The sequence below is a fragment of the Hipposideros armiger genome, unplaced genomic scaffold (assembly GCF_001890085.2).
Source record: "Hipposideros armiger isolate ML-2016 unplaced genomic scaffold, ASM189008v1 scaffold_813, whole genome shotgun sequence".
NCBI classification, from domain to species: domain Eukaryota; kingdom Metazoa; phylum Chordata; class Mammalia; order Chiroptera; family Hipposideridae; genus Hipposideros; species Hipposideros armiger.
In genome coordinates, this window is record NW_017732163.1 from 149,354 (window position 1) to 160,420 (window position 11,067).

At 42.4% G+C, this 11,067-nt stretch overlaps 1 protein-coding gene across 1 annotated transcript in view; it reads left to right on the forward strand.

The window, feature by feature from the left end:
* The first annotated feature begins 2,456 nt into the window (after nucleotides 1-2,456).
* Nucleotides 2,457-11,067, forward strand: part of ZIM2 (zinc finger imprinted 2) — a 9,666-nt gene continuing 1,055 nt past the window's right edge. Inside the window, exons 1-5 of the mRNA XM_019628841.1 lie at nucleotides 2,457-2,835; nucleotides 3,679-3,782; nucleotides 4,528-4,575; nucleotides 5,794-5,920; nucleotides 8,422-8,514. Coding sequence (XP_019484386.1) covers nucleotides 2,457-2,835; nucleotides 3,679-3,782; nucleotides 4,528-4,575; nucleotides 5,794-5,920; nucleotides 8,422-8,514 — 751 coding nt within the window. The remainder of the gene's footprint in view (nucleotides 2,836-3,678; nucleotides 3,783-4,527; nucleotides 4,576-5,793; nucleotides 5,921-8,421; nucleotides 8,515-11,067) is intronic.

An 11,067-nucleotide genomic window follows, 5' to 3' on the forward strand; every position in this document is an offset into this window, starting at 1 on the left:
CCCCTCATTCTGCTGTTCTTCCTTCTCCTACTCCCTTCTCATTCTGCTCCTCCCTTTCCTGTTCCCACTTCATCCTGCTCTGCCCCTTCACCTGCTCTTCCCTCTCATCCTCTCCTCCCCCTCATGCTGTTCTGTCTTTTCAGTCTGCTGCTTCTCCTCTGTCTCAGTCCCACCCCTCCTCTTTCTGGTCCTCCTCCTGGCCCTACCTCCTTGTCCCTTAGCCCTGTGCCTCCTTCTCCTCTACCTGTCCCACTCCTTCTCTTTGTGTCCTTCCCCCTCTGTCCTGGCCACGGACCTCTTCATCTCCCTCAGCCCCACCACTCCTTTCAGTCCTCCTCTCTACTTCAGTCCTGCTCCTCTCTGTGTATCTCCTTCCTACCCTGGATACACCCCTCCTTTCTCAGGCCTACCCCTCTTTTCTGCCCCTCCTCTTTATCACTCCCCACTCTGCCCCTGCACTCTGCCCTGCCTTGCTTTCTTGCTTTGCTCCTTTTCTCTTGCCTTGGCACCCCTCTTCCTTTTGCTCCCTTCAGTCCATGTTTCCTCCTCCCACTGTAGCCTCTGCCCACCTGGAGTCTCTTGGTCTCCATTCCATTCTCCGGACACTCTCAGTCCTACATCTCTGGAAGCTTTTCTCTACTCTGACATCAATGAACTCATACATTTTTAAGGAACTCTTGGTTTTTTTTGTTTTGTTTTAAGTATTTAACATGTTAGAGGCTTTTGTCACTATTTGCTAACAAGACTTCCTCCCTGTTTCCAAGAACCTCTTGTGGGGGGATAGAAGGGACTGTTTGGGTAGAAAGTGTAAATACTACCTTTCTTCTTTTAGGAAATTTACTTACTGCCCTGTTTTGTTTCAAAATTCATAAGATTTTGTATTAAATTATGTAATATACATTTTTACCTTACTATAAAGAATTTTTCTTAATAATAGATTTAAAAATTGATTCTTCAGGATGGTATCTTGTGGTTTTAAGCTCCTGCCTTACTTAAACCTTAACAGCAGATGCAAAAGATCTTTTTCTTTTTTGTCATTTTAACAGATGAGAAAAGCTAAATTCAGAGACATGCTACAAATTGTCCAGGTTTTCACATCATTTAGTGGAGATGGTCAATGTTCCAGAATACAGAAGCTGTTTACTTCCCATACGTCAAATAAATATTTCATAATTAATGCCCATAGATAACTGCTCATAGATAACCCCCTGGTGTAGTATTTCAGTTTACTTTCTAGTGTTTTTCTGTACTATGCTTATGCTTAAGCATATAGTCTATGTACAAGTTTGTTTCTTGCGTTTTTCACTTGATACTATAACCTAGATGTTTCCCTACAACTACAACAGCTAAAAATTTTTAGTGAAATATACATTTGGAAAAAGTCACAAATCTTAAATGTAGAGCTCAGTTTTCACAAAGTGAACATACTGTGGCCATGCCATGAGCTCCTAAATTAAGAAATAGAACATTACCAGCTTTCCACAAGCACCTTTTGCTGTCCCCTCCCAGGTATTACCACTGCTGCCCCCAGTGCCAATGGTAACCACTATTTTGACTTAGATTTGTTTTGCATTTTTTTTGACCTGTATATAAATGGAATCATATAATGTGGACTTTTTTTTTTGAGCTTACTTTTTTTCACTCAACATCAAGAAACATCCATGTTCTCAATTCTGTTTAGAGATCCAGTGCATGTATATATTATTCTACCAGGGCTCTGTCTCCTCTCAAACACTATTGTCTGATTTTTTCATTTTGAGCATTCTGGAGGGTATGTGATACCTCATTGTGCTTTTAATTCATATTACTCTGATAATTAATTAAATTGAGCCCTGTTACATGTTTATTGGCCATTAGCTATCTTCTTTTGTGCAATACTGCTCAAATCTTTGAACCTTGTTGCTCTTACTTTGCTTTTTTCTTACTGTTTTGTATGGGTACTTTATATATTTTTAATATGAATCCAGTCCTTTATAGGATATATGTATAGTAAAGATCTTTCCTCATTTCTGTATAATATATAGTCATTTTAACTCATTGATATTTTGAAATGAAATCCTTTCTCCTGTGGTTCATCAGTTCATTGTGGTTTGGGGTTCAAGTCTCTTTTCCCTTCAATGCCATTTCTGAAATATTCCTAGCCTATGCCTGTGGATTTTCCAGACTTAGGAATGGGCTTAGGCAGCATCATGTCTATAGGTGTGCAAATCTCTGTGAATGTGTATTTAGGTATTTGTGTGAAATGAGCTAAATACCGCCCTTCAAATCACCTCCACCTCACTGTCCAGTCCTAACTATGCATGCCACTGGTAAGTCTGTATGTAATTTCTGCAGGTCCTGAGGTCTGTATCTTTTATTCATCTGGTACAGCTCTTCCCACCATCTTCCACAGCACTGTGTTCTTGAGCAGCCTGCCTTTTCGAGTATCTCCACCCTGTGAAGACCAAACTGTAACAATGCTGCACATGACACAGGTTTTGGATAGCTTGAGCAGTCCCCAGCTCTTTTGTGCATGTGATCAAGAAGAGAATCCAGAAACCATTCTTACAAGAAACCCAGGGGCTCTGAAAATTTCTCATGAAAATCTTAGGCATTTTCAGTACCTGTCAGTGACCGGGCCTCACCAAGCTGTGAGCGAAATCCGGGAGCTCTGTTGTCAATGGCTGCAGCCGGAGACAAACACCAAGGAGCAAATGATGGAGCTACTGGTGCTGGAGCAGTTTCTGAACACCCTGCCAGAGGAGATTCAGACATGGGTGAGGTTGAATCAGCCCAAGAACAGCACAGAGGCAGGAACCCTAGTGGCAAACTTGATCCAAGCATGTGAGGAGACAGGTGAGAGATGAAAGGAGCAACTGGCCATTTGCATTTATTGAACATCCGCTGTGTGCCTGCATGTAATGGGAGCTGAATAAAAATTTAGTAACTGGCAGAGTTAGGATTCTAGCTAGCTCTGGCATCTGTACATTTAACCACAGTGTTACACTGCCTCTGGTGGACATAGGGAATATTGTCCCAGAGTTAAAAACTTGGTCAAAGGCACATAACTATTGGTGGAACTAGGACTGGAGGGGGGGGGGGGGGGGGGGCTGAGGAGAGAGCTTTCTAGGATATGAGAAAGAAACAACAGATTAATGAAAGGTGCACTTGGAAAGAGCCTGCAAGCAAAGAAGGCCTTCAAAGTTAAGGTTTCTGTAGGGGAAAGTGGTGGCTGTCTTCTAGATCAGTGAATGAAAAAGATGCAGGAAAACCTTAATAAGAGCTGTCATTGCTTTCAGTGCCTACTGTGTGCTTTACATAGGTAATGCTTAATTCTTACAAGAGCCCTTAGAAGTGTAAGTATTATTATTTACATTTTGCAGTTGAGAAACAGATTCCCTGGTGATTGAGTGAACAGTGAGACTGGGAACCATTGATATCGAGGGAACTTCCACTTTATTTGCAAAGCAGTGGGGAGCCATTGAAGAGTTTAGATCTGGGAGATGACCAAAGAGCTTTTTCAGAACTTGCTATATTGAGCTGAGAAATGATACATGATCTTTCTCTTATCATAGGAAGATAGTACGGCTACTACCTCCCATGGCAGGACAGGGCGGTGTGGGGGTGGCAGGCCCCTCTGTGTCTGTGGGTGCTGCCAGAGTGGGCTCAATTCCATGGTCATTCCTTTCTCCCTTCCAGATTTCCCTGCTCAGGACTCTGTCCTTGCAGATGAGAGGAACACCAGAGAAGACCAAAAGGAGGACACAGAGATGTTTGACAATTTGCCATCTGCTGGATCCCAGGTGAGTCAGGCTTTCTTCTGACTTGGTTCTCCAATATGGGGATCTTACCTTCCTGATTTCTGGACTTTCCCTGTCTAATTGAACCACACCCTCATTTTATTTAAGTCTTCATGTAAGCATCATGTAACTGCCTTCCCCTGGCTACCTTATTTAAAATTTTCTTCTGACGCCCTTTCCAGCTTTATTTTTCTCTGTTGTCTTTATCACTATCCCATGTACTGTACCTTTAACATTTTTTCTCTTTTCCTATCTCTTGAATTAATTTTTTTGTTTGTTTAGTATTTCATTTTATCTTTACTATTGGCTTATTCAAAACAACCTTCATGTGGTTTGCACTATTAATATGCTCGTTTTTTTTTTAGCCAAGCCATCCTGCCACCTGTTGGCAGCTCAGCGGCTGCTCAGCTCGGGCTGGGACTCGAACCGCTGTTGCTCAGAGCTCGCACTCTTGCGCGAGCTCTTAACCAACTGAGGCACTCGGCCAGCCCTTATTATGCTCCTTTTAATGTATGAAACAAATGACAGTTATTGCAAGGACATGATACAGTTATGGGGTTTTCTTTTTTTCAAAAATGCACTTGTTAAATCACGTTTTGAAACCTAAAAGACAATGAAATCAATACATCGAGCTCCCTTTAGAACCAGAAAATAATTTATGGGGGATGGCAATTAGGAAAAAATTGTCTAAGAAGGCTCCTTGATGGGGAGATAGGAAAAAAAGGTTGAGAAACACCTCTGTCCCTAGTGGCCGTGGCAAGGATCCCAAGTGAAGATGCACACAGGGATTACTGAGGTAATATGAATGAGGAATTTATAAATGGGTGGATTATGCTAAACTGGGGAGCGCCTGCCCCATGTAAGGGCAGCTACGACTCAGCTTCAGCTGTGGTGCCATGTGAGAATGTGGGCCCAGGTCTTCTGCTTTTTTAAAAGAGAAGTCAAAATTCTAGTTAGTAATATGAAATCTATAAACTTTTTGGTGATGTTAGCTAATATGAATTTTAAAAAATTTTAAAAGCCCATGTGAGCCAAATTAACCCCTCTGTAGGAGCTGGGCAGCCAGTGCATGACCTGAAGTTTAAATCAGGTGGTCACTGATCTGCATAATGTCATAGAAACACAAAAGATGAATATAAATAAAATGGGCATCACAGTCTTATGTAGTCTTCTAATGTCTGCTTTTTAAATTCAACCTTAGGTTACCAAGATTGTTGTGTGTGACTGTAGTTAGATAGTTTGTATTGCTGGAATATTATTCCATTATATGTCAATACCAAAATGTATTCACCTCTTTTACTGGATATAGATGATTGTGCCATTTCCAGGTTTTGAATGTTACAAACAACACTGTTATGAACATTTCTAAGTACACAAGAGCAAATATACATAGGAATAGAATTTCTGGGTCCAAAGTGGTTTACCAATTTACGTATTCCTTAGAATCTTATAAGAGGTCCCTTGGGTCTATGGCCATACCACCCTGAACGCGCCCGATCTCATAAGCGGTCCCGTGGGCTCACGTTCTAAGTAACATTTGGTATTGACAGACTTCTTAACTTTTGTCAGTTGAATGGATATAAAATGGTACTTTTTCATTTTGATTTGCATTTCCCTATTTATTAATAAGACTTACTATTTCTTTGTATTTATGAGCTTTTTGTGTTTTACAGATGAGTCACTGAGGCTTACCTACCCACACTTGCAAAGCTTATAAGAAAAAACAGAGCCAGGACTTGAACCCAACTCTCTCTGATTCCTAAGGCTAAGGTGTTCCTCCAACCCAAATTTGTAGTAATTAGCAGCAGGAACTATCTTAGAAATGTTCCCCCTTCTCTTAGACTACAAGATGAGAAAGGTACATGGCTAGGTCCCTGTAATCTCCAGATTAGAACACTTGGACTAGAAGCTTTCTGCTGGTCTGAATGTCGGCTTCTTGTTCAGTCCTCTCTTGTCAGGCTCCCTGGGATAATTTCTGGATTTTGATGATTTGTGATTGTTTTTGGTGTTTTAGGAATTGGTGACATTCCAGGATGTGTTTGTGGACTTCAGCCCAGAGGAATTAGCCTCCCTTAGTACTGCTCAGAGGACCCTCTACCGGGAGGTGATGCTGGAAAATTACAGAAACCTGGTCTCCTTAGGTAAAGCCTGCCTTCTCCATGGAACTTGGCTTGTGCCCCTTGGGGCAGTTGTTCTCAACTCTCTTCTGCCCTTTCATCAGTGTCAGTAGTTCACCATGTTGATGAGTCTCAATGCAGATCAGAGGCAATATTGTAATATCAAATTCACTGTTACTCATAATATAGCTAACATTTGCTGAGCAGTTAATGTGGTTCAGGTATCAGTCTGAGAACTTTATATGTCTTAATTCCTTTAATCCTCATATTGGTCCTATGAGGGGGTATACTTCTTGTTATTATTACTGCCATTTTTCAGATGAGGAAACTGAGTCATGGACAAGTTAAATTACTTGCCTAACACCACACAGCTACAGTTGGGATGGCACTCCAGAATCTGCTCCTTTAAACTCTGCTGTGCTGCTTGACAGGTTTGCTTCATTAGGTTTCTGCACAATAGGAGGCTCACAGTGATGTTTTTTCAATGAGTGAAGGAATAGCTGAAAATTCCAGGAACTCCAAAGGCTTCTATTGGCCTTGAAGTTTAAGAGTCAGAGATTGCCAGTCTCATTTCACATCCAAAGACAGGGTTGTTTACCTCTCCCCACAAGCTAAATGTTTTTGTTGCCAGTGCTGGGATCCTCTTTTCAGTGGCTTTTTGGGAACCAAAGGGCTCTTGGAAAACACAAAACCAAACACTATTCCACTAGCAGTAGGCTGGTGCTCTTATCCTTGTGAAGTCAGAGACCTACGTTGGGAGATAGAAGAACCTTACCTCAAACCCAGGTGTGTAAGTTGAACCACGACTTTTATCGGTCACAAAGAAGGTAAAATGGAGTGCCTTTTGCAATATAATTCTTCTCTCAGTTACCACATTTTTGACTTACAATAGAGAGAATAAATCAGTTTTTGTTTCCAGCCGTCATGCAGTGACCTGGAGGCATTTCTGGCTTCTTGTGAGCCCTGGGCTTCTTGTATCACTGAAGGTCTTGAGTTCATAGAGATCTTACATATTACTTAGGACATTTTCTTCCCAAGTGTAGAATGAGTACAGTGGGTTATACAGATTATTTTAGGTGGTACATGGACAGCGTAAAATAATCCTTTAGTCAGTTGGTGTGAAAGACACTCCTCTTCTAATTGTCTTTCAAACCTCTGGTTATATCAGGTAGAGAGTGTCATTTTGGTGCTAGCAAGTCTCTGCATCTTGTTGATCTTTTGTTTTGACAAAGAGAGAGCAGACATCAGTCCTGAGCCTTAAATAGGTAGCAGGAGCTAGTGAGAACTCAATAAGTTTAGTTTCTGCTGTATCTATATTATGTTACCTTCAGTTTTGTTTGTTTTTTTTTGCAAATGACAGTAGTTTCTGTTTCTAAGGTTAATATAAAGTTTCCATTTAAATTAAGTGTATTCAAGTTAAAAAGAGAGGCCATCTAAAGAAAAATATTAAATAAATACTAAATACTACTATAAATGATACACTGATGGGGCCAAAATGTGAGGATCATTCATTCATTTGTCAGTGAACTCACAGTGTGCCAGGTACTGGTATAGCCAGTGGGGTTATGAAATAGATGAGAATTCCTGTTCTCGTGGGTGTTACATTCTAGTGGGGTGAGACAGATAATAAACAAGTAAATCATAAGGTGCTATCTTAGTCTGTTTGATCTGTTATAACAGAATAACACAGACTGGCTGGCTTCTAAACAACAGAATTTTATTTCTCACAGTTCTGGAGGCTGGAAGTCCAGGATCAGGGTGCCAGCACAGTTGAGTAAGGGCTGTCTTCCAGGTCTCAGCCCTCTCATTGTGTCCTCTCATGGTGGAAGGGACGAGGGAGCTCTCTGAAGCCTCTTCTATAAGAGCACTGATCCCATTCACGAGGGCTCCATCCTTATAACCTCAGCCTCTACCAAAAGCCCCACCTCCTGATACCATCCCATTGGGGTTTTCAACATATGAATTTGGGGGATGATACCAACATTCGGACCATAGCAGGTAGTATGCAAATGATTGAAGTTTGGGAAACACACAACTAGCAGAGAGGGAGAAGGAGCATTTTAAGACGAGGGAATGAAGGTTGTCACAGGAAGAGAAGAATCCTGTGTTGCCCACTTTTTGCACATCCCCATCATCAGATCCCCATGCTGAAGCAGAGAGCCCAGCACACTGCCCTCAACCCCAATTTCAGTTTTGACTCTAGAGCAGAGTTTCTTAGCCTCGGCACTGTTGACCTTTGGGCTACATCACTCTTTGCCAGGGTGTCCTGTGCACTGCAGGATTCTTAGCAGTACCCCTGACCGCCACCTACACATCAGTAGTACTCCCTCCTTCCCCCGAAGTTGTGACGACCAAAAATGTCTCCAGACATTGCCAAAGGTCTCCTGGGGACAAACTTGTTAGGAACAAGTTTTTCTTCTGTGTGAATTTGCATCTTCCTTATTGTCTCAGAGCCCTTAGAGCCCAGGCTGGGTGTCACTGTGGGTGCAGCAGAACCCTAAAACATGAATCTCCTTGTTCAACAGGGTACCAGTTCTCTAAACCTGACATTATCTCACAGCTGGAAGAGGAGGAGTCACGTGCAATGGAGGAAAACAGTGATACAAAGATATTTCCAGGTGAGCTGTGGAGACTGGTGTCATGGGAAGACAGTGCCCCAAGTCAGTTCGCAGCAGGTCAGGGAGTGTCCCTCAGAGCCCACTCAGGTCAGGGAGAAGGTTGGTCAGTCTCTCACTTTGGGCTCACAAGGCGTCACCACCCCATGTGTGCTCAGCACTTCCTTTTGTCTCCTCTCTGAAGCTTGTCTCTTCCTGTAGCACAGGTTCTGCTCCTGCGCAGCTCCTTGGAGGTCAGTTTCCCTTTTCTCTAGTGCTACAAACCCTCCATTCATCCATGACTTTGCTCTTGCAGTTAGAAATCATAGGTGTTTTCTCTTTAACTGAGAAAAGCAAGAAACCTTGGTGTGATACGACTTCTCTTTCCATCTGCCTCCCATTTTCCCTCAATGCCCTCTCCTCAGACTTGTTGACACTCAAAGGCTCCCTCCCCTCCCTCCTTAACTCTGTAGTCTGGTTTCCATCCCCCTACCTCTCTCCACACACACTCACACACATGCACTCACATTGTGTTCTACAACTTCCCCAAAAGGTCCCTCCCGACATCCTTATGGCTCAAAAACAAGAACCTTCTAGATTTTCCCTTTTACAAACGCTACAGCTACATGTGATAAGTTTACCATATTTATGAACTCTCTCCTTTGAGTTGGGTCATCATGTGTATCAGCCAAGATCATGGTTGTCATTCAGTTGCTATTAGCAGAAAAGCACACCCAAACTGGCATAAGCCATAGAAGGTTATTAGCTTCAATACTGGTTGGCTGGGCCTCAGGAATGCTTGGATGTAGGGGCTCAGTGATGTTGGCAAGGCCTAGTTTCGTTTTCTTTTTTCACTCTGCCAACAAATCCTAGATGTGCTTTCTTGTTCCTGTCCAAAGACAGCACGACAGAGAGCAGGTGTATCCAAGAAGCATTCTTAAATGCAAGGAGTGTGCTTTTCTAGAAGTTCTGGACACACCTCTCCTTATTTTTCAGTGTTCCATTTCAGTGGGTTACATTCCTGAAGCTGTAGCTGTGTCTAATGCTAATTGACACAGCACCCCCCTGCCTTTTCCTGTGGCTGGAGACGTGGATGCCCAGACAAAATTCATGACCGACTAAGGGGATTCCTCCACCTGCATCTATGTTTCCTTCATTGTCTTCTATTGTTCACTCTAGTTTGTTCATTCATTCTTTGATTCATTCAGTCATTCCACAGATATTTATTGTGTCTCTGTGGTGGTCCAAGCACTGTCCTAGGTTCTGAGGATACAATAATAGACAAGACAGACACAATCCCTTTTTTTATGGTGCTTGCATTCTAATGGGGGTGAGAGGTGATAAGTAGACAAATAATAGAATATGAGTGTAAAGCAGACAGAGTGACATGGGAAGCTGCTTAACATGAGAGTCAGGAAAAAGTCACCGAGGAAGGTTTGAGAAGTCACTGAGCCAGGTAGGAATTTGAAGAAGAGGGTGGAAGGCAGGGGGAACAGCAAATACAGAGGACCTGAGGTTGGAATGAGCTTGGGTGTTCCAGAAACAGGAAGAAGAGCGATATGGTCTGAGTAAAGTGGAAGGGGATAAGAGATGAGGCCACAGATAGACCCGGGCCAGCCTGCATAGGTATATGTTAAGGAATGTGGATTTCATTCCAAGTGAGGTGTGAAAAAGGTATTTGAAGGATTTGAACCAGGGAATGAGGTAGTATTATTGACACCTTAGAACTGTGCTGTCTAGTGTGGCAGTCACTAGCCACATGTGGCTACTTAAATTTACACCAATCAAAATTACATAAAATTTAAAATTCTGTTCCTCAGTTACACCAGCCATATTTCAAGTGCTCATTAGCTGCATGTGGCTAATGGCTACTGTATTGGACAACAAAAGTATAGACCATTTATACCATTGCAGGGCATTCTATCGGGCAACCCTGTTCTAGAAAGATCCCTCTGACTGTTCTATGGAAAATGGGCTTTAGGAAGACCAACAGAGAAGCCAGTTAGGAGGCTGTTGAGGTCCAGCAGGCTAAAGCTAATGGAGGCGGGAGCCATGGTTGTGGAGTTCTCTGGTTTGCAGTGTTCCCTGATAGGAGAACTGGCAGAACATACTGGAACATTGGCCAGACAGCAGGTGAGGAAAACAGAGGTTTCAGTAAGGACTTCTTTAGAGACTGTTCCCTGAAATATAATCCACTGTGATGGATCCAGTGTCCCTCTTCTGATGACCTCCTAATCTGTGTTCTCATTCTGCTGTTTTACCATATTCTGCTCACTTATTGCGAATGTCTGTGGGATGTGACCACTGTGTCCATCATTGTCTTTTCTAAGTTACAATCTTATACTTGATTTCCTTGGCTGCAGTTTCTTTCCTAGCCAGGGAGTTCCCTTTATAAAGTACAAACTTTTGACCAGCTTCTTATCCCTTTCAAAAGAACATCCAAACTTTTAGCAAAACATTTAAATCCCTCTCATTCTCCATAAGGTCTATCCTGTTATTTTTGGTCTCTTTCTTTTTCCTTCCTTCCTTCCTTCCTTCCTTCCTTCCTTCCTTCCTTCCTTCCTTCCTTCCTTCCTT